Below are 23,794 nucleotides of genomic sequence, written 5' to 3'. Positions count from 1 at the left end.
CCTGGACCCACCACCGGTGGAGAGTTGGTTGTTGGCATCACTCCACCAAAGCGCGCGTAAAGCACACACCTCAAACCCCCATAGAAAAACTGGATATGATTCATATGAATGCCATGCAACCCTGTTCCGATCACTCCCTTCCCCCTCACTCAATCAATCACTGACCCACAAGGAGATGGAGAGGTCGTCGGCAGTTGCGGTGGTTGTTGTAGCTTTCCTTATCGGCCTCTTGACCTCCGAAATCGCAGCAGAAATCGCCCAAAACTCGACCGAATTTTACAGAATCGGTCGCCGTCGTTCACCGCCGCAGTCTCTCTGTGCGCAGCTCATTGAACCGTCTGGTTACTCTTGCTCCGAGCACACGGTGAGTACTATACCACTATTTCATTAAATATTGCCCACTTTGTATCTTTAATTGTTAAATTTGTGATTGAAGTGTGTAACTTTGAGTACCCAGATTGTTAAAATTCGTTGCTTCTGGTTTTTTGCTCAGATTCAAACGAAAGATGGGTACTTACTGGGTCTTCAACGCGTGTCGTCGCGAAGCGGGGATTTGAGAAGACAGCAGGGTCCTCCTGTGCTGCTTCAGCATGGGCTCTTCATGGTGAGACTGTTTAACAAATGCAAAATTTGACATTGAATTTACACTTTTAGTGACTATTATGTGAGACTGTTGATACAATCACTTGAGCAATAAAAGGGGAATAAACCCATGATTTTTTGCATGGATGTCACTTTCGATCATACATTTATACGACCGATTATGGGGGAATAGCAATAGGTTTATGATATGATTGGTAATTGCATGACTTCCTTACATGTAGATCTAGCAAATGTTCATTAAACACGATCTAGAAGTGTAGCAAAAACGGGTGACTTGGAGCCGCATCTGCTGGACTGTTTATCTGAATTAGTATAAGTCGTGTTTGTTAGTGCATTTTCCGTTTGGTTTGAGATGTGTAGGATTGCTGAGATGATCCTCATAACTGATCCGTGAGTATTACTGATTCCCTGGACGCCTAAATTGGTGAAACGCCTAACTTTTATAGTTTCTTCCAATTTTTTTTCAGCAGACATCTGAACATATTGATCCACTAAGTTGATTATTTCAAAATTTGACCGTATAGTCACTTTTTGGTGCTCCCTCATCTCAAGTTTTTAATTTCCGTTGAAATTTTATTTCTTGAAATGAACGAATGTGGTAAAGAGATGAACGTCCATGGTATACTTTTTAAATGAGGCTCTAATGTGCTTCAAACTCAATTGAACTTGGTTACCGCCTTTTCTTGATCTTATGCTAATACTACCTAGTTTTGAATTTCAAACAGGCAGGTGATGCATGGTTCTTAAATTCTCCAGAAGAATCGCTAGGCTTTGTCCTTGCAGTTGAAGGTTTTGATGTATGGGTAGGGAGTGTGCGTGGAACACGTTGGAGTCATGGACACGTATCTTTATTAGAAGAGGATAAGGTTTATATAGCTTCTATTCGTCTCACAATTTTTTTGTCTTTCATTCAGCGATAAGGTGTGGCTCCAGTTATTGGTGGTTTCCAATCGGCTGCTGATCAAACTCGTTCTATGTTGAAAGTCTGGATTGTCCCCCTGATATTCTGAAGGAAAAACATAATCACATATGAAAAGCAACCTCATTGTTCCTTCCTCACAGTTTTGTGCTTTGATAGATGACAATACTGAGTTAGAAAGAGGAATAGCTAAAACAGATTAAAGAAAATTACACTCAACGATAGGCTCCCTTTGCTAGGATATCAGTATTTTGTGCTACCTGTTTGCCTTGATAAAAGACATCTGTATTTAGGTTTTTTATTTCGAGAACTTGTCTTAATACACTCAACATAGCTTCATATGGGGGATTGGTAATGTGAGCCTACTTGAAAGTTAGCAGAAAAAGGAATGTTCATGTTCAGCAATTCATAGTTTGCTTATCTGGAATCTGACAATACATGGATTTATTCTTTATTGTAGGAATTTTGGGATTGGAGTTGGCAGGAATTGGCTCTATTTGATCTATCAGAAATGATCCGCTACGTATATTCAACAAGAAGCTCCAAAGTCTTTGTTGTTGGACATTCACAGGTCTTACATCTCTTCATCTACTTCAAACTTCCTTGCCTTGCTGCTACCTTTGGTGTTAACTCAATTTATTCATGTTGTCAGGGAACAATTATGTCTTTAGCTGCTCTCACCCAGCCGGATATCGCAGAACTGGTTGAAGCTGCCGCTCTTTTCTGTCCAATATCATACTTGGAGCATATCACATCTAAATTTGCACTTAGAATGGTCAACATGCATGTTGATCAGGTACTCATTATCTGCTTCAAGGTATAGTGCATGAATGGCTATTGTAATAAAATTGATACATATGTTCATATTTTTCAGATGATTCTTGCTATGGGCATCCATCAACTTAACTTTAGAAGGTTTTGTTGCACACTGTCCACCTTTTTTTCCGCTAATATTCTTTTTGCTCAAATGTTATGAGGTTATTAGTATTAATCTTGTCATCTTCTGTACATTATATGCAGTGAATGGGGAGTCAACCTTTTGGATTCAATATGTGATGGCCATGTTGACTGCAACGACTTGCTAACTTCCATAACAGGTTCGACTTCATATATATACTACTTCTTCGGTTCTTCCCTCCCTCCATCTGTGTGCATACGGGCGCATGCATGTGCTCTTGCGTCTATTATATGCATTGTGCAGTGTCCACGTTCAAAAGTTTGGAAATTTGGGGGAAAAATATTCTATTCTTTATGATATTGTTTATGTGACTGTATTTGTCTATTGGAGGAATGTCCTAATGATAATAATTCACAAAGTATGAATTAATATTAAAGGTGGAGTACAGGTTATAAAAAAAAAAAAAAACAAAAGTAGACATGATTAAATTTTGAGGAAGCACTTTGGCAGTGTATTATTAAGGACCCGTTTGGGAAAGCTTCTGTAGGAAATACTTTTGCTCACAAGTGCGTTAGCAGAAGCACAACAAATTTTTTTATATAAAAGTCTAACTGCTTCCTGTCAAAGCACTTGGAAGTAGTTCTCAAAGAAGCACCTGGTAGGCGCTTCTCCAGAAAGCCCAAAAAGTGCTTTTAGAATCTAGAAACACTAATAGTTATTTCTTCCAAACACTGACAGAAATGCTTTGATCTGTAAGCGCTTTTGGCCTTTCAGAAAGCATTCGAGACAGCCTTATGATTGTGGTGCCGAACATTCTTGTAGATTACTATGTAAATGTTTTCATCTCATTTTGTATTTATTACTAAATTTGTACATGCAAAGCTTATCTGATAATATCTGGGGAAGAAGGGTTGCTAATGCGTTTTGGTAACATTTTCAGGGAAGAATTGTTGCTTTAATAACTCACGTGTGGACATGTATCTTGATTATGAACCACACCCAACATCTGCAAAAAACTTGCACCATCTCTTCCAGAGTAAGCTCTGTACCGCTTGTGCTTGCATAAATATCCTTTTGCCCCACACCCCCTCTCATTCTTTATTATTTTCATACACTGATTGTTGCATTTTGTGTTGGGCAGTGATCCGTAAGGGAACTTTTTCACAATACGACTATGGCCTGTTAAAAAATTTGAGGTTGTATGGTCAGTTGAAACCCCCTGCATTTGATCTTAGTCTGATACCCGAATCATTGCCGCTGTTGATGGCTTGTGGGGGCAATGATGATTTAGCGGATATGACAGATTTCCGTCACACTCTCAAGGAATTGCAGTCCACTCCGGAGTTGCTTTATCTCGAGAATTATGGTCATATCGACTTCATTGTGAGCGTTAAGGCCAAAGAAGACCTCCATGACCCCGTGATTAGGTTTTTTAGGTCATGGGGAAAATCTAGTACTTCTTAATGCGACCGCTTTCTGCAACATGTAATCAATGTGTTTACGCTTGCACTGCGGTAGAAATGTTGATGTGTATATATTGCATGTAGCATTATCTATGTAGAAAAATGTGCTCTGTATCTTATTAGGTTTATCTTTATTGTTTGTCTATTAAGGAGACAAGGGAGAAGAGGGGATAATTTCTCACTTCAAGATGGACTTCTGCAAGTGCAATGGCAACGTCGGACGGGTGGCTCCAACCGGAAACGGAGGACAGTCGCATGAAATAAGGAACCATTTGTTGTATGGAATTTTAGTATATTACTATTAAATTATAATATTGGTTAAAGTGATACGTTTATTTAACATTCATTAGCTCTTTTTTTATATAAAAGCAGCGTTAAGATACAATTTTCATTTGTTAAGTGGAATATGACAATTTAAATTTACAAAATAGCACAAAAAATTAATATTTTTAAGCTTAAGAGTTCAAACTCTCCTTTTGCTATAGTCTAGGAGAGCCTTGGACTTGGCTCTGCCCGTGTAATGGATTGATGATTGGCTAATTCTACTGCTAGTTGACAATGCGGGTGGGTGAATTCTATAAAAGAATTAACTTGGGTCCTCAATTTACTGGATGATCGATTCACAAAATTTTATATTTAGATTTAAAATTATTCATATTATAATTCACACTTAATAAAATTATGTGAATAAAAATTTTCTCCTCAGCCAAGTCTCTCTCTTCTAATAATTTACGATGTTAGGTCGGCAATACATCAACGGTTAGAATTTGTCAACACTATTGATATGAGCATATTTATGAGACTTATTATCTTATTTATTTGCATTTACATCATTAATTTCCATTTATTTTGGTAGTTTATGTTATTTTCGTATTATTGTAGGTCCAGTTGGTAAAGATGATAATAAATAGTCAAATGGAGCAATTTGGAATAATTTTAGACTTGGATTGGATAGCATGCATGGATAGCATATGGGCTGAACGTTTTTGGTGTTTAAATGATGTTAGACATGTGCTAAACTCTGGAGAAATTAAAGTTGAGGCTTGGAAGACAAGGATTTACACAAGAAAAAGGAATCCTAGTTGGAGAGGAACCTTATCCAACCTTATCTTATCTTATTCAACCTTTATTCTACTTTATCTTATCTCCAGATGCAAGGAGGAATCCTTATCACATTTCAACACTTCCTATCTGATTCTAAGAGTCCTAAAATAATTCAAACGACCTAATCTTTTTTCTCCTGGGATTCAGATGTGCCTTTACCCTATATACACATTATTGTTGTAAATAAGAAGAGGGAAGTGTGCCATAACCTGCAATCATTCATTGAAGTCGCTGGAGTTTTCTCGGTTCTTTCTCTCTTTGTTTTAATTTTCAATGTTTATTTTAGATTGTTTTTCAGTTATGATGAGCATGCGTAACTAAGTTTCTTTTTAGCTAGAGGTGAATTCGAAGTCATAATTATATGTTTTATATAAATTGATTGCATCCAATTATTATTTTATAAAACATGAATTCGATTTACTTATCTGCTTTATAGAGAACTTATTCATGTATGTTTATTAAGGGTGCACACTTAGTTTACATGCAGGGATTTGATGCTAGAATATAAGGGAATTTCACCTAATTGTTATGAACTTATATTTGTAAATAGTAAAAGTCACTAGTCATGATTGAGTTAAGTAAATTCTTGGCAGGAGTATCATGCTTTTCATAGTTACGAATGTTTTGTCAATGCTTCTGATTTTCACAGAACTTAATGATCTTCAAGATGTATCTCTATCATACTTTTCATAGTTAGGGAACTTGAGAAGAATAATTTGGTTGCGTCGCTGAGTCCAATTCAATGAATTTAGGAAAATCTGAGAGTTAATTAGTGTTGTTCACAATTAATTTAGGTCATTGTCATTCATGGTTTATAAGAAGAATAACTAGAAATCGATTTGTATGCATATGATTCATGTGTGGAGAAGAATCCTTTAGCTATCATCTCATGATTCTCATCCATATTTCATTCACAACTTAATTTACTTGTTGCTATTTACTTTTGTTTTAATTAAAATCGTCCAAAATCCCCTCAGTCATTGTTTTGTTTTTAGTTTAACTTAGTTTTTAGTTTTATAAGTTTAATTTGTGTTGATTAGCATCCCTTCTAATCCCTGGAATAGAACGATCCCTACTTACTCATACTACGATTGCATAATTTATAGGGTTTAATTTGTGTGTTAGTTCTACCACATCAAATTTTGATTATTGTGCTAGCACATATTTTTTCCCGCATTATTGACTTTTCAAACCCAGTCACCTTTCATCACCTACAAGTTTATTTATATTCGGATTGTACTTATGGTTCAGGTTCATGAATGCGGTTCATTCTCTGTAACACTTTTTGTGTGCACGCAGTAGCTAGCTACAATATACCATGTGGATCAATTACTACTCTTTGCAGAATCTGACATTGTAACAGAAATAAAATACACGATTTTTCAGAACACTACTTCCTGTCTTGTGTTCCAGAAATGCTGAAAAGATTCTTTTAAAATAGAACTTTCTTTGAACTATATGTCATCTCATATAATGTGATAGTTGATAATTTGATTATTAATTAAATTTGTTAACATGGTTATTCTTATTGATAACACATCACATGATTTATAAATTTAATTTAAAAAGTGATTAATCTAACATTAGTAAACCATTTCTAATCATAGCTTATTATTATTATTTTTTCTCATTGGTTGATCAAAACCCTGGATTTTCTTTTTCCTCTTCATGAAGTACAGATCCGCACGTATTTTTCTAAATTACTATATGGAGAGACCGATCAGATTTGGGTCCGAAATGATGTGGCATATCTCACAACATTAGTTTCAAGTTGACAATTAACCTAACAATACTTATTCAGAAGTGAAAACAAAATCTTTAAAAAATATATTTTGATATAGTCCAAAACTTGTTAGTTTACAACACCCACCACGACCACCACCACCACCTGAACTTCCATATATGCCGCCACCAACCACTCCGGCACGGTGGGAACTGGGAGTCATCTTTCTTTATCATTTTATGGATTTCATTGCGAAGATGTGCCAATTACCAACTTATGATATATTAACACTATGAATTCTCCAGCACATTCGTGTACAACGGCTCATTCTCTTTCAAAATTAAAGCAACATATCCATATTCTTATAAGGTCGGCAATATCTTTTGCAAATTTGGTACCAATATGGTTTTTCTTGGCAACCTATCAGAATGGTAGGTCCGTTGTGAATGGCAACCATTATTTTCTGTAGCATGCAACTACACGTCAATGAGTACCAAGATATGGGTAAATATTTGTTCATTAATATATATATATAACGTTGGGACGAGCATTACGCGGATGGAACACAACCACCCAAAATAAATACTTAACGATAAGAGTAATATAAGACGAAGGCTGCTGTATATACACAAGTCCACTTTGTGTATGTACTGTACATGTATCACTGTCAACAGTACTAGACAAACAAAAGAACCACTTGTTCATTTGTCCTTCTCTTCCCCTTCGCTTTTTGTATCTTCTGACGAAATCTCCATCTCTGATTGTGGTCGCTCGTTTAATCTGTCGTCAATAACTCCCTCTTAGTATATTCGCACAACATATTTGTCTTCTCTATAATAATACACAAACTTAACAAGAACTTTGTTTGAGTGGGAAAAGTGAATTAGAAGAGAGCAAAATATGCGATCTCAAACTCCTCTCCCTCATATTTTTCTTGTATGTTTTCCAGCACAAGGACACATAAACCCTATGCTCAGATTAGGCAAACGCCTAGCTTCAAAGGGCATGTTGGTAAGTTTCTCCACCACAGAAAACTATGGCAAAGAGATGAGAAAGGCCAACGATGGCATCAGTGACCAACCTACACCCGTCGGCAATGGTTTCATCAGGTTTGAGTTTTTTGACGACGGGCTAGCGGAAGATGATCCGAAATTCTCCAGGTTGGACGAATATATGCCTTTGCTTGAACTTGTGGGCAAGGAACTGGTAACACAGACGATCAAACGACATGCCAATGAAGGTCGTCCAGTTTCATGTCTGGTGAACAATCCGTTCATTCCTTGGGTTTGTGATGTTGCCACCGAGCTTGGGATCCCTCGTGCCACGCTTTGGATTCAGTCTTGTGCTCTGTTCTCGGCCTATTACCATTACCACAACAAGACGGTGCCGTTTCCGACAGAGGCTGAGCCGATTATCGATATCCAGCTTCCTGGTATGCCTGTTCTGAAGCATGATGAGATTCCCAGCTTCTTACTCCCTTCTGATCCATTTCAGGTGAATAACATATACCTACCAAAAAAGTCATCCTTCTATAATTATTGATCTAGTTGTATTTCTTTATAAAAACGAAAAAGAAAAAAAAGAAATAGAAAGAAATTCTGAGCTAATCCATTTTTCATCCGAAAGAAAAATCATGGGCGATGTATTAAAAAAAATCATTCTGCACTCCGATATGTCTGTTTGTATAATATTAGAGAAAAAAAAACGAAAAAAAGAGGACTGCAAAATAATTTTTTGAAGTATTAATAACCACCACCAAAATAATAATAAGATTACAACACTTTTGGTTTCACATTTGGAGAAGACTTCGTATTACTTTTTAGTAAGTAAAGGGTTAAAACTGTGGCATTAATTGGTAATTAAAACTTAACAAATATATTAGGGCCACTTAGTACTACAGTCTTGTGGTATTCTTCTTCAATTTTAAGTGAGAGGTTTTAAGTTCGATTCTCATCAAAGGCGAATTTGAACCATATTATTACTAGCCGCCCACCCCCTTTCCTTAGTGTACATAATATCATTTGTTAAAAAAAAGAGCCCATATTAGGGATATAACAGTACTTTATATTGGTGTTTCTCTCTAGCTGGAAGATATTTTATGTTCGAATACAAACCTCCACCGTTAAAAAATAAAGCAACCCCCATTATGACATTATTGACTAATTATTTGTTTCAGGTTTTGGGAAGGGCAATATTAGGACAGTTCAAGAAGTTATCCAAATCACTCTATGTGTTGATGGACACATTCCAGGAGTTGGAGCCAGAAATAATTGAGCACATGTCCCAGGTGTGCATAGTGAAGCCCGTTGGTCCCTTGTTCAAAAACCCTAAAGCTCCAAAAACAAGCATCGGAGGTGACTTAATGAAAGCCGATGATTGCTTTGAGTGGCTTGACTCAAAGCCCCCAACATCTGTCGTGTACATATCTTTTGGTACCATCGTGTACTTACAGCAAGAGCAAGTTGACGAGATTGCTCATGGCCTACTGAGTTCTGGGGTCTCGTTTTTATGGGCTATGAAGCCACCAGGCAAAGCATTCGGATCGGAAAAACATGTTTTGCCAGATGGGATTTTGGAAAAAGTTGGTGACAAGGGAAAAGTGGTGCAGTGGAGTCCACAAGAGCAAGTTCTAGCTCACCCATCGGTTGCATGTTTTCTTACTCACTGTGGCTGGAACTCTTCGGTCGAAGCACTAACTTCCGGCGTGCCACTTGTGACATTTCCTCAATGGGGTGACCAAGTCACCAATTCAAAGTTCTTGGTGGATGTGTTTGGTGTGGGGCTCAGATTGTGTCGTGGAAGAGCTGAAAATAGATTGATCACGAGAGACGAGGTTGAGAAGTGTTTGTTGGAGGCAACCGTGGGAGAGAAGGCAAACGAACTGAAGCAAAACGCTTTGAAATGGAAGAAGACGGCAGAGGAAGCGGTGGCTGAGGGTGGCTCCTCTGACCGGAGTCTTGAAGATTTTATAGACGAGATTAGCAAGATCACGTATGTTGCTTAGAATAACTTTTTCTTAACGAACAATATTAGTATAATCTTTTCGAATTGTAAGTTATGATCGTTGATTATATCGCACTGCTTATTTCAACAGTAAGCCAATTAATCAAATAAAAATATGAATTTAAGTTCAATGATGTTCTTTGTTTGAGTGATATATGTATGATTAAGCTGTGACATTCATGTGTGTGTTTCCCTCTCCCTTCATCTTTCTAATTTTATAGGGAAGAATTTGCTACAAAATGTTATTGATATTTTAGGGTTATTCACTACTAGAAATTACCAGTTGCACGATAAAAGTTTGCTCGACGAAAAAAACTTTGGTTCGGCAAACTTGGTCAACGTTTAGGATTTTGTCAAAGACTTTGAGCGATGAAAATATTTCGTAGGGCAAAATATGTTTTGTTGGGCAATGTTTTGGTGCCAAAAGGAAAAATTGGCGCGCATTGTGTCATTTTATCCGACGAAATTCTAGTTCGTTGGCTTATACTTCTCTTGACGAACCATTTCATTGGGCAACATGTACTAGCCATTGAGAAAAGGTCCACAATGACTTGTAAAATAAAAACCCATCAACACTTTTTTTACTCAACTATGTTCTTAATTTTGCTTGACAAACTTTTTTGTTGTGCAAAGCCCCATTAAACGGGTCCGTGCCTTCTCTTTCTCCTTCTCCTTTCTTTTCTTCTTCTCCCTCGTGCCACGCTGCTCTCTCCCTGTCTACAAGAGTCTATCTCTCTTTTGTAAGACATATTCTGAAATCATAACAAGACATTAGGATCATGAATATCACAAATTATCAATATAAAATAGGAATTTAGGAAATACATGACTTAGTTCAATTTAATTAGTTCATGAATTTAGGAATCACATAGGTATATATAAAAAAAAAAAAAATCACAAACGTGTTTGCAAAATTCTAGCAACATGGTATCACTTTTAACATTTTAGCATAAATTCATTTCTTGTCCAAAAAAAAGGTGAAAAAAATACCAGTGTATAATATATTCTATTTTACAACATGACCGAATTTCATACAATTTGGAATTGTGAAAGTGTATCAAAAATAGGATGTGTATCAGGCGCAGATTCTTGACATGAATGGTTTCCTTATCAAAATTACATCAGTTAAAAAAGGAACTATCGATTTCAAAAGGATTTTACAACATAGTTTAAAAAGAAAACCAAGAACCAATGATTTGTTCTTATAATCCATTGCACTAAATTACGAAGAGGAATCGAATGAAACGAAATTAAATACCACTTGGGTAAAACCCCAGAAAACCCAATTATAGAATTACCTTAAACTAATGATATCAAAACATAAAAGGAATTCATTAAATTGCAATACAAACACTACAAACACATAACCATATTAATCCATAGAATGATTTTTATTTGAGAGTTCGAAAACAATCTAAACTACGCAATATATACAAAAGCATAATTTAAATTAAATATCACCCAAGTTACCTCATGACGGCGAGCTTTTCAGCGGAAGATGGTAGAAAGAAAAATTGGAAGAATTGTAGGAGAAAAATGAGTATTGTGTGGATGTTTAAACAAATACATAGGTATTTATAGAGTTTTTGGGGTGAATTTTGAGTTAAATAACTTTTTTAATTATTTTAGCTGTTGGATTTAAATTTGGATATTTAGTTTTTTTTTATCGTTAGATTTGATTATATTCGATTTCAGCTGTTGGATTTAATTCAATAAATATATAAATATAAAACTAAAAAAAAGTTTGAATGTCGACCATTGGATGAACCAACGGCCCAACTAATTGTGGCCACCAGATCATAAAAGAGCTGTTGGGCTCAATTACCCATTAGACATCAAGACAGACAACCCTACGTGGATAGGCCATATACTTTGGGTCGGCCTAGCATGTGCAGCCTGTGGCGCATGTCTGGGCTGGCAAATCCACTTTCCCTTTATCCACTCTCACATTTGGGTTACACCAAGTTTTTTGGGCTAAATCTTGGGGAGAATTTGAGGTTTTTTTTTTTTTTTTTTTTTTTTTTTTTTTTTTTTTTTAAGGTTTTAACACTTAACCCAATTTTAGAACAAGGGTTGGAGAGAAATGAGGGGAATAGAAGGGAAAATGTAGGATTTACTCCAAGTTTTGGAGTTGGTTAAAGGGGGTGAGAGTCTGGGCTAAGCCTCGATATAGACTAACCATAATAATGTGGTTTAAATTCGTTTTTAGCAAGAATTGAACTTAATAACTCTCACGTATAAGTGAAGAGGAATAAAAAAATCCAAAAAAACAATAAAGAAGTCCAAAAAATTAAAAAGAGAAAGAAAAACCGGAAACCGGGCCTGGTCTTTACCGTTACAAAAACCCGGTTACCGACTACTCCCACAAAACATATAAATACAGTTTCTAATTTGCCGCGTCATTTGAATGATAAAATCTAAAATCCACCAACAGCTTCTCCAACACTCTTTCCTCCGTAGAAATGAGTTTGAATTCGTCTCGCTCCGCCGGCTCGTCCGGCCAGAGATCCAATTCCAAGAGGAGCTTCAATTCCAACTCTTCGAACAGTAACTCCAAGAAGAAGCAGCAGCAGACGGCGGCCAACCAGAAAACCCTAGGCGCCTCTTGGGGCGCCAATTCTCTCTCCTCCTCTCGCTCCTCCTTCAAAAAAGCTCCCTTCTCCGATTTCGGCAGGTACTTCTTTCTTCCTCTTTCGTTCATTGCCGTCAATTTTCGATTTTTGTTAAGAACTGCTTGGGAAATTGGATGAGATCAATAAAACCTAGTTTTGTTTAATTTTGCATTCAATTTTTGAATCTGTGTACTTGTTAGTAATTTGGAGTTATATTCTGATTGGTCTTTGTGAAATTGGGTGCAGTTACATGGTAGAGAAGAACAGGAAACTTCATAATCAGTTCGGTACAGAAGCTTCAGCTTCTTCACACAGTGGTTCAAATACCGGAAATGATATTTTTCGTGGGGTTTCGATATTTGTAGATGGCTACACGGTTCCTCCCAATCAGGTTTGGTTGACTTCTTGTGATTTTCTGTTCGCCACTGTTGGCTGTTGAGAACGGATGTGATGTACAAGAAATAAAAAGAAAATGGAAAAGGAAATCTGAATCGCCATGTTCATTACGTTCCATTTATGGCATTAACATTTTTTGCAACTTAGTAGTGGAGAATGTATAATTTGAGGTTCCTGGTTTTCCTCAATGATTCGTGGCAGCGATAGGGAGACGAGTTGTTTCATTACTACATGTGGGTTTTCTTTGAGTTGATGATAATCTGTTTCAGGAACTGCGAGGCTACATGTTGAACTTCGGTGGAAAATATGAGAATTATTTTTCCAGACATCGTGTCACACATATCATTTGCAGTAATCTGCCTGACAGCAAAATTAAAAATTTGAGGTTCGTATGTTTTTAATTAGTTTCACATCAATAAAATCGTGAATATTGATATTTAATTACTCTCCAATAAGTTTCATGTACTGTTCCTGATCCTAATACAGGTCTTTTAGTGGAGGGCTCCCAGTGGTGAAACCCTCCTGGATATTAGATTCAGTTGCTGCTAACAAACTCTTGAGTTGTAAGTTCATGGGCCTTTTTCTCCTTTTTTCTGTTTTTTTTTTCTTTTTTCTTCTTTCTTATTTTTCTTAAAAGTTTTAATTTGGTCTTTTTTTTAATTGATGAAATTTAGGACTCAGCTAAGCGTTACTACCATGTACTGACTAATTGGGTTGTATCTTGATACATGGGATAATTATATTAAATGGAACAAAAAGTAGCAGTGTGAAATTGGATGAGGGGTATTTGATTGAAGGAATGTTTTGTGTTGGAGATTCTGACATGTTTCCCCTCAGTGTTATTGATCATGCCTTGGAGATGTCTACTTGCAGTCATTATTTTTTGTTTTTGAATGAGTGACATGAAGAACTATATATTTTCATGAATGGATAATTTAAAATTTTAACTGTGAGGGATTTTCATTTTCTCATTCCAGGGGTTCCTTACCAACTTGAACAGATTGCTTGCAACCAACCATTGCTGTCAGCCTTCTTTTCCCCAAAAGTAATCCCGGACTCTGGCGATCCTTTGGGAGATGCTGCTAATCAAGTAACATATGAAAGTGAGGTTACATTGCTGGTGGGAGCCATAGTGGAAGATGCTACTGGATCTGATGTGGGCAGATCCACAGAACATAGAGGGCAAATTAGTGGAGAATCTGATAACATTATGTTTGAGAACGACAATGGAGAACCTGGTCAGGTGCCATATGTAAGTAGTGAAAAAGATTGTGAAGTGCAAATTGCAGATATGACTACTTTGGACGCAGAAGTGCATGACAGTGTAAAAGATGAACTTCAGTGTGGTACCCACCAAACATCAGCTTCCGATTGCAGCTACCACTTGCCAAGCTCTTCAAATGTCGGGTCTAGTAGAAGTCATTCAACTCTTGGGGATTCCAATTTCGTGGAAAACTATTTTAAGGTACTGAACTGGATAGTAATTGTGTGCTTTCTCTACTAGTGCCACTTTTTTTCATCTTGATTTGTCCCATCAAGATTCTTAATTCCTATTCGTCTTAAAAATAAAAATGGTTTCATTAGTTTTCAAAAGCTATTTATGCCTTCACCTCTTTTTTGTTTTTTCTTACGATGTCTTTGTTGAGAAGGTTATATACTTTCTATTGATACTTGTTGGCATACTCCATGACTCTTGTTGGCATGCTCCTTGCATTGATTTTCTAGAAATTCAAATGTAATTGATCTTATGGCATTTTCAAAACCAATTATCCTGACAGTTGCCAATTGAAACTTCACAAGGTATCTTTTGGATGACCCATGGAATTTGTATATGGTGGGCAGTTTGGGCTTTGTGGTTGAGATGATACTTGTATATTTGCTTGTACAGTTACATAACTTTCTGATGTTGAGTTATATCTTTTATGTGGTTCCAAACTTCTAATGGATGTTGTATAGCATACTAGTTAAACTTACTTGCATTTTTGTTTTATTTTCATGTTGTCTTTGGTTACTGCAGAGCTCAAGGCTGCACTTCATAGGAACATGGAGAAATCGGTATCGTAAACGTTTTCCGAGTTCCTTTAAAGGGTTTAAGAGCACAGAGCCTAATCTTAGTGCTTCGACGAGTTTTCAGAAGGCTGCCATTATACATATTGACATGGTACTTTCCAAATCCAAGGCTGTTAAACCTGAATTTTGATTATTATGTCCTTATACTTGTCTGGTAATTACTGGTCTCCCTGTGTTATCAGCCAACCAGATGGGCATCCCTTGTGTGTTATAAATTTTGATTTTCATTGGCCATGCTATCTGTTGACAACTCATCACTGTCATCTTCTCCACTATTGGCCGCGGATACCATTATTACCAAGACGACTGTCATTCTTAAATCTTGTACTTTAAATTCTCATCTCCAACACCAAAGTCATTTTTTTCCAAACCCTTTCTAAGTTTTAACCTCTATCTTAAGGGCCAAGTTTGAAAATACATGATTCCTATAATTTCATTTAATCCCTAGGGATGTTATTGATGGATTAGTTAGAGGTGTAAAATTGATTGGTCTTATATATAATAAGCAATATGAATATCTTGGAAGAGATGAAGTTTTCTGTACAACTGAGAATGTAACTGAGATGAACAATGTGCTGTTGTAGGACTGTTTTTTCGTGTCAGTGGTCATCAGGAAACGTCCTGAGTTTAAGGATAGGCCTGTAGCTGTATGCCATTCTGATAATCCAAAGGGAACTGCTGAAATTTCATCTGCAAACTACCCTGCTCGAAATTATGGTTGGTTTTGGTGACATGTGTTTATAGCAGGTTTTTACCTTTTTAATTTTATTTTGTCTTGGGAGGTTATATTTTGCATTTAATAGTTTTATTTCTAACTTGCAGGAGTGAAGGCTGGGATGTTTGTTAGAGATGCCAAGGCTATTTGTCCAAACCTTGTCATTATTCCATATGATTTTGAAGCTTATGAGGAGGTATGTTTCTGGAAGATTCTCATTGTTTTGTCTCAGATACGTTTTTACAGAGACGTTCTGTCATTTGTTTACTGTATTTTACCTTGTCAACTGGAATTCTATAAGCTATATGATCTGCTTTGTAGGTAGCTGATCAGTTCTATGACATCTTGCATAAGCACTGCAATAAAGTACAGGTATGTTTGCTTGTGGAAGTTAATTCTTAAAGTACATTAAGTTTTTTGTTGCCTTTGTGTTAATGTGTTAATATTGAAGTTTTTGAATTTAGGCAGTAAGCTGCGATGAAGCATTTTTAGATGTCACAAATACATTAAGTTTTCAGTTGCCTTTGTGTTAATATTGAAGTTTTTGAATTTAGGCAGTAAGCTGTGATGAAGCATTTTTAGATGTCACAGATGTGGAAGGGGTAGATCCTGAGGTGTTAGCTTCAATTGTAAGAAAAGAGATCTTTGAGACAACTGGATGCTCTGCAAGTGCTGGCATAGCCATAAATATGCTTATGTCTCGCCTTGCCACTAAAACTGCTAAGCCGGATGGTCAATGCTATATTCCTACTGAAAAGGTGTGCTCTTTCTTCTATTCTTTTGTGTTCTTGGCTTCATATTAAAAACCAATGTATTTTTTTCCTTCGAATGTCATATATATATGATTATGGTATCTAGCCAACACATCAAATGAAATTTTGAATGCAAAGTATGTGGAAACCTGTTTTGTTATGAACTCTCTTTGCATTTCAATCCACTTAAGTATACTGGGAAAAAGGTGGCGTAAGGCATGAATGATGTGTATAAGTGAGGTTAAGTTTTTATAGGGGGGTGGGGGTGTTGCGTTGGTTAACTTTTTCACTACAACCTTCTGGTTTTTTGGATATATATAACAGGCAAGGTATTTTCCCTTGCTCATGTCTGTGATGGATTTGTTTTGTCGATTTATTTTGACTTTCTAGTGATTGTAGTAGTTTATTAAGGAAGACTGTAGACTCCTAGTCATTTAATTCGTGTATTAAACATACACGCATCAGTCACAAACCCTTGAATGTTTATGTAGCTCTTTAACTTTTCATTTTGTGTTGGTGAAAAAAGTAAGGAGGACTTAGATGCTATGTACCTTTTAATACTTAGTTGGAACAGTGATTTTTCTTTTTAACTTATGAACTTTTGTATTGAATTTCAAATGACTATCAGCTTGTAATATGGATTATGGACAAGTCATGGAATGCTCTTTGCTGTACACACTTACATTGTTTTTTAGTACATCAGGTGGATGAGTATTTACATCAACTTCCTATCAAGGAACTTCCAGGAATAGGACACACTTTAGAGCAGAAGTTGAAGAAACAAAATGTTCAGACGTGTGGACAGTTGCGTATGATTTCAAAGGTTTATTTATTTATTTTTTATCTGGGTCTTGATTTTCTTTCTTCATGTACTGAGATGGTTAAGTTGTACATTATCAGGAGTAGTTTGCAATATTTAATCAACTTTTCTGAGATGAGAAGACCATGATCTCAATGGCTTTAGTTAAATTTATGCTTGATGTTTTGTTTGTTTTCGGAGTAGAGAAAATTATATGAAATTCGTTATGGAGACAGCTACGTATACTGTATAAATGGAAGTAATAACTTTCTGAAGGGCAAAGCTTAGAAAACTTATCATGGACAACACATCATCGAGTGACAACTTATCATTGACTGTTATTTTTAAGAGATTTATGATGACAATAAGTTGCTGAGTTGTCTGTTAATGTGGTCTATTTGATGTGATATTCTACAACACTTTCCATTGGTTAGTCATTATTCAAATTCCTTAACTTATAGAAAAATAAGTTGCAACTTGGTTGTATTAACATTAGAGATGTTCAGATGTTAATTATGTCTTATTTTCTTGTTCAGGACTCTCTTCAAAAGAACTTTGGGATGAAAACTGGGGTGATGTTGTGGAATCATAGTAGGGGCATTGATAACCGGCTAGTTGGGGTGATTCAGGTTTGGAAAAGAACATACCTTCTTTACTTTGAGATCATCTGCTGAATTTCTACGTTTATATTTCACATATCTTTCCAACTCTCCTCTTTTCTATAGAATTCCCCATTGCAGTTGTGCTTTTCCATATTGGCTGCTGTCCGATTGTTTTGGTGCTTTTTTTCTTTGTTGCATGCTACTTATCAAAATAATTCCTTTTAAAGTTCATAGTTTCCTGGAACTTAGGTAGCTCTATGATCAATTGTAATTTGTTATTACTTAACACCTGAAGTAATTCTGAATGAGGTAATAATATGAATATGATTAACTTTGCAAAAGTGTGGGAAAGACGCAATCATGTATTTGATAATTCTATATTGTAATTTGTAATCGACAAGTATGGTTGATAATTCTATATGTAATAGTTGTTTTTAGTATCACTTGGTAGGTTGCACAGGCTAACACAACTATGCATAAGTAGATGTCGAGTGATTTCTTTGGAACCTAATTTTGTGGACCGTAGATACTTTGAAATCCTCCGGTGCGGAAGAGGGAGGATGACCATGTTAAGCTTCGCATTATTTATAGAAGTGCACTGTTTCACACTACAATTTTATACAGCGAGGAAATTCTTGTCCCAATGTTCTCTCTAACTTTAAACATGCTTTTTTTGGTGTGTTTTGACCATTATACCATCATTGCTTACGTGTGGTTTTGCGCAGGATAGCAAGTCTATTGGTGCTGAAGTGAATTGGGGCGTGAGGTTCAAGGATTTGAAAGATGTCGGTAGTCTGTTAAACTGTTTAGAAGGGAACTATTATTGACATTCTAAATATCTAATTGTGCATTCCTCATATGAGTATTTTTCTTTCTAAATATAGAAAGTTTGAGTGCACCTTTAGATTTTCGGAGTGCCAATAACAATTCCCTTCTTAAAATATCTATTAACATGACTTTTATATGTTAGCAGGTAAAGAGTTGACCGTTTATTTTTTTTTTTTCAGAGTCAACACTTCCTCTCAAGTCTCTGCAAAGAGGTGTCTTTACGCTTGCAAGGATGTGGGGTGCTGGGCCGTACTTTTACCCTTAAGGTGTATTTCTTCTCTGAAGTTTATTAGTCCAAAATTGGGTTGCGGGGTTGAATGGGCATTGTTTTGTGTGTGTCTTTCTTTATCTCTGGATTAGTGTGTCTTGGTGATATTGTGTTCTCTGAACCAAGTTTGACATTGGTCTACTTTATTTTACATTGTTCTAGATTAAAAAAAGATGTAAAGATGCAGGGGAGCCAGTCAAGTATATGGGCTGCGGAGAATGTGAAAACTTGAGCCACTCTGTAACGGTATCGACATATACACTATTTACCTTCCATAAATAATCACATATGTGCAAGTAGCAGGCATGCAAGCATGTTTGCATGTTTATGTAAGAATTGTTGTATAATGCACCATATTACAGTGTTGTGCTTTTTGGGCCCAATATCTAAGTTGTTTAAACATTAGGTTCCAGCTGCTACTGATGATGTGGAAGTTCTTCAAAGAATAGCGAATCAGCTCTTTGGGTCTTTCTCTATAGGTAAATTTACTCCGTAAAATATTCATGTTTTCATATGGATGGAAGAAATCCTAGGAAAGCACAGTGAAGAGAATTTCATGTAATTTTGTGTTTGATGTAGTTGTCATCAACTTGGGTTTTTGTTTTCTAGGTTTATTACTTATTTTGGCTGTATCTAAAGAATGACGTAAGAGGAGAATGTTAATTAGAATTACCTTCGCAATAGTGCTGGTGATGGGTTTTAGGGGCAATGGGATTTGCATGGCTATAACAACTATAGAATTCAGACAAAATCAAAGAAAAATGCACATATCTTAGTTTCAAAATATAACTGGCCTATGGTTGGAGATAATTTTTATGCACAAGTAATAACTTCATTTCAATCGTTTGATTGCTTGTACACAGATGTTAAGGAGATCCGTGGTATTGGCTTGCAAGTTTCCAAGCTTGAGAGCATAGACACTCCAAAGCAAGGTGCAGATTACATTCAATTTGTTTTCAATCATTAAATTTTATATGTTGCGTCTCTGGGCTATACAGGAAGTGTCCTATATTTTTTTTAATTATTGTCTTGACCTCTCTCCTGACTTGATTTTGAAGGATTTGGCACAAAATCTTTAAAGTCGTGGCTCACATCAGCCTCAGGGAGTACCGAAAAGAAATCTAATTTTCATTCTATATCTAGGGTGAAGGTGAATGTAGGTAATATATATTTATTTTTCAGCTACAGTTTATTCTCCACATTTTGTTCTGTTATTAGTAGAAAAACTACTTTTGTGAATAAAATATTTACAGATTTCACAGTGGATTATCTTACAGATTGTGAGGATCGGAGAAGTGGTGGAACTTCAGGCCTGGTTGGCAACGATTCACATGGTATTCAAACTCCAGTGCTCAATAGTCTGTCTAGTGGTGAACCTTCTCTGGACCAGGTTTCTGAGCCACCACCTTTATGTCATCTTGATTTGGGAGTTATTGAGAGTCTTCCTCCAGAATTATTTACGGAACTAAATGGAATCTATGGTGGGAAGTTAGTTGATTATGTTGCTAAAAATAAACGAGAAAATTCCAGTGCTACTGTACCACATGAACAAGTACACGGTAATGTTTTTTCCGTAACTGTCTATTCATTGCAAACTCCATTATATTTCACTAGTCCTGAATTCCTAATGTACATAATGGCTTTGTCTACTTAGGTGCAAGGATTGGGGTTGAGAGACCACTCGTTAATGATGTGGTCCCCAAGAACAAAGCATCAGTAGAAATCAGGGTAAATTTTCTGTTCCAACTTTTTCTCTTTCTTCTACAGTTCTATTTTGCCAATGCTTCATTTATTCAGCCAGTATCATTCATCAGAATTACGTAAAAGAAACCTTCTCTGCTGGACTTCAGATTAACTATAAGTTGACTTTCTCTTTTACTAGCAATCTAGCTGTTTGCTCAGTTTCCATAATAATAGCTTTCGGTGATATGGCTGTAGTTGTGATGCAGTGTTAAGTTTAGATAACATTCCTGCCTTGTTTTGGACAGTACTAAATCAAGTTGTGGTTGGATTTTGAACTTTTTTATATAAGAATCCCTGTGTTCTTTTTTTGTCTGTTGCAAATGTTAAATGAAGGTTCAGTTGGTCTATCTTGTTCTTACGCCCCTTCTTTCGATGCCTATGTTTTTATTCCAGAAAAAATATATTGTTATTGAGAATCTTTTGTTCTAGTTGTCTATTGTATGTCCACGTTTTAGACTTCTATGGTTATATAATTGGTATCTCTCCTCATGTGATATAGCATACAATAGTAGAAAAAGAAGCAATTCCTTCTGCTGTGGTGGGAGGGAACCATCATGTGGAAGTTTCTACATCAGGTCTTGGAAACACTGATATAATGCCGTCATCTTTAAGTCAAATAGATACCTCAGTGTTGCAACAGTTGCCTCAAGAACTGAGAGTTGACATACTCGGGCAGCTTCCTGCACACCGGAAAAATGACGTATCTTCAAGTGCTTCCTTGGGCCCTCCTGCAGAAAAGCCTCCGGAATTATTAGGTCCAAGTAACAAGGATCATTCGGGACCAAGTGATCCTGCTTTGAACCACAAACTTTGGATTGGAAGTCCTCCTGGGTGGGTTGATGAGTTCAAATCCAGCAAGTGCATGGTGTTAAATGTTTTTGCTGAGTTGTATTACAAATCAGGGTCAAGTCAAAATTTATCCACCATTCTCCGAAATACTATTTTGGAATCTCAACATCCTCCGGATCCAAGTTCTGACAGCTGGATTGAAGCTGTATACAGCTTCTCTGAGCTTCTCAGGGAGTATATTAACTTAAAGATTGACTCAGATATTGAAGAGATCTATGTTTGTTTTCGTCTTCTTAGAAGGTAAATATAGATGCCAATTGAGATCTATGTTTGTTTGTGACCTGTTTCTGCTTGCTTTTTATATTTTTGAATGCTAATTAGTTACATTTAACTGATTGGAGTTTATATGTTCTATCAGGTTTACAATGAAATCAAAATTGTTCTTACAAGTATACAACGATGTCTTTCCTTACCTTCAGGTGAGTAGTTATGTTTACTTTTTGTAGTGCTCCATGTGTTTCCAAAATCAAAATTCTCAATATCTGTTTTCCTATGACAGTAGCATGTGCATACAGATAACATTCTTCTCTGATAAATACTAGGGCTGCCACCACTACCTAGCATGAGCTAGAAGTTCAGAGTAAAGAAAAAACACTAGCCAACTGAAGTAATTTTTTTTTGTATTTGACATGATCGATGCGACTAATTTCTTCATGTACTGCATTTTTAATCCGTTTAATATTGTCAGACCTATGATTTTCCTTATCATCCAGCTCTTGTTTTGTAGAGTTTTCGCTGTTAAGTATTATGATCCACTATTTTCATGTTTTAATCTTTCCTGTGTTCTGCTCATTCTTCCTCACAGTTGTCTTGATTTAATCTTTATAGGCATCTGTCGCTGAGAGTTATGGAGGAAACTTGCACATATAGCTAGACTTGTGCTTCTTGTCATTTGGCTACACATTGTGCTGATTTTAACATCTAAGGAGCATAACCTGCCATTTCTCAGCCAGGCATACCTTGTAAAGTTGTAATCATAAGTTCGACACCCATTAGTTAGGCATTCACATCCGTTTTCCATCAACACAGGTGAGAATGCATTCCTGTTGCTTCAAAGCTTGAGTAATATGTTTCTGAGGATTGTTTACGTCATTGATACTTGTATTAACTTGATTCTGTGATTAACATATGACCTTGGTAATTTACGTGTGGTCACAACAGGATGTGAGATTACGGTGATGAAACATTGCGAAGGGCCTCGATCCAAAGATTTTGGGAAGAGAGAAGGAGAAGGAGGAAGCTTAAAGAAAGAATCTATCTCCATTGGGCCTTCGTTCCCTACACTATGGTAATTGGCCTTAAATTTAGGGCTGGCAGATTAGCACTAGCAATTTTGGTACACAATGACAATATACAGTAACATCGAAGAGTAGTGCTTGATGGACCACAAATTCTCAGACGGACAACGCTTCCCCCCTCAAGAGCGATTGAGTTCGTGAAAGATTTGCAGAGGCAAAGTAAAAGGATTCCATGATGAGCTTGAACAGAAACTCAAATGATGGAGCTCCTGCATAAGGTTTAGGTATATGGTGGCGGAGCTACAATGGGCTCAATAAAGTGAATCGACTTTGATACTTTGTTCTTGTTAATTTACAAATATAAGTAAATATGCATATATGGACATAGTTATATTGCCGAGCAAATGTGTTTTCTCATTCACTTAAGTTTAAATTTCCCCCCTCCCGCATTTTAGATTGATTTTTCTTTTTATCACAAGGGTTGAATTTCATTAATAAATTGATGGATAGAAGAGAAAAGACTGGCCTCATTAAAACCTTGCCGTAACAAACCCCATGAAGATGAAAATGTTGCAATTTTCCCATTTTTTACGCGTAATTAAACGCAAGGAAAAGTTAAAGAGTGAAATAATTCTCTTACTTATATTTTAGTAAACGCATGTCCACAAATCAAAATAATTCTAATTTCTATTAATGGGAGTGGGAGAATCAAACATCACATTTCAAATGCATGTATAAATATTCTTACCTATTTTATAAAATGACGTACGCTTGCAATATGAATTGGTTATCTTTGTTTTATTGATAAAAGACTCGTATGGAAGTGTTTTTAAAATGACTGAAAGTGTTTTTAGAGAAAATATTTTTAGGTTCCAAAAGTATTTGAAGTGCACTACAACTTCTCCCCATGATTTTTAATTTTTTTTTTAAATAATCAGACAGTTACACTAAATTCACTTAAACTTTGGAGATGACGATCCAAACCGGAATGCATTAAATAGTTTATAGCTTAGCTAAACTCATATATGCATCTTCCCATAGTTTATAACTTTATAACATTTTGAGTTTGAAAAATGCAATTGGTCAAATCCAAAACAAAGGAGAATGCAGTGGCACGTTTGGTGCCACCCAAAAGGAATCACCTTTCAACGCCGAGACATGTTCATACATTGCCTGCCTGGTAAGCTGTTTGCTCACTTTGCAGGGACA

General features: G+C 36.2%; 3 protein-coding genes across 9 annotated transcripts; all 3 read left to right on the top strand.

Annotated features, from left to right (window-relative positions):
• Positions 1-4,268, top strand: LIP1 (lipase 1). 5 transcript variants are annotated; one of them, XM_088678507.1, is made up of 10 exons: positions 25-364; positions 494-604; positions 1,329-1,469; positions 1,983-2,093; positions 2,175-2,318; positions 2,397-2,437; positions 2,543-2,619; positions 3,361-3,456; positions 3,562-3,803; positions 4,037-4,268. In XM_088678507.1, exons 1-10 carry the CDS (start codon positions 176-178, stop codon positions 4,055-4,057), a joined length of 1,173 nt encoding a protein of 390 aa, XP_088534633.1. In that variant the 5' UTR covers positions 25-175; the 3' UTR covers positions 4,058-4,268. The 5 variants fall into 5 exon arrangements, with proteins under 5 accessions (XP_068324822.2, XP_088534633.1, XP_088534632.1 ...); XM_088678506.1 differs by having other exon boundaries at positions 4,034-4,268; XM_088678505.1 differs by having other exon boundaries at positions 3,562-3,905.
• Positions 4,269-7,346: 3,078 nt separating this feature from the next.
• On the top strand, positions 7,347-9,844 carry LOC137729703 (putative UDP-glucose glucosyltransferase). The gene is made up of 2 exons (XM_068468711.2): positions 7,347-8,204; positions 8,887-9,844. The coding sequence occupies exons 1-2, from the start codon at positions 7,611-7,613 to the stop codon at positions 9,712-9,714; spliced, it is 1,422 nt and encodes a 473-aa protein (XP_068324812.1). The 5' UTR covers positions 7,347-7,610; the 3' UTR covers positions 9,715-9,844.
• Positions 9,845-12,118: 2,274 nt separating this feature from the next.
• REV1 (DNA-directed DNA polymerase) lies at positions 12,119-22,990 on the top strand. Of its 3 annotated transcripts, XM_068467866.2 has the most exons (25): positions 12,119-12,387; positions 12,572-12,716; positions 12,991-13,106; positions 13,208-13,284; positions 13,699-14,186; positions 14,739-14,882; positions 15,376-15,508; positions 15,614-15,702; positions 15,828-15,878; positions 16,061-16,264; positions 16,962-17,081; positions 17,594-17,686; positions 18,385-18,444; positions 18,667-18,753; positions 18,918-19,001; positions 19,162-19,234; positions 19,619-19,687; positions 19,814-19,915; positions 20,018-20,314; positions 20,410-20,483; positions 20,998-21,587; positions 21,706-21,766; positions 22,176-22,376; positions 22,509-22,635; positions 22,746-22,990. In XM_068467866.2, exons 1-23 carry the CDS (start codon positions 12,176-12,178, stop codon positions 22,215-22,217), a joined length of 3,411 nt encoding a protein of 1,136 aa, XP_068323967.2. In that variant the 5' UTR covers positions 12,119-12,175; the 3' UTR covers positions 22,218-22,376; positions 22,509-22,635; positions 22,746-22,990. The 3 variants fall into 3 exon arrangements, with proteins under 3 accessions (XP_068323967.2, XP_068323969.2, XP_068323966.2); XM_068467868.2 differs by having other exon boundaries at positions 20,033-20,314; positions 22,509-22,990; XM_068467865.2 differs by having other exon boundaries at positions 22,509-22,990.
• Positions 22,991-23,794: the final 804 nt, after the last annotated feature.

This window comes from Pyrus communis, chromosome 10 (genome assembly GCF_041283825.1).
Source record: "Pyrus communis isolate YQ-2024b chromosome 10, ASM4128382v1, whole genome shotgun sequence".
Taxonomy (NCBI): domain Eukaryota; kingdom Viridiplantae; phylum Streptophyta; class Magnoliopsida; order Rosales; family Rosaceae; genus Pyrus; species Pyrus communis.
This window is presented reverse-complemented; position numbering and strand designations above follow the sequence as displayed.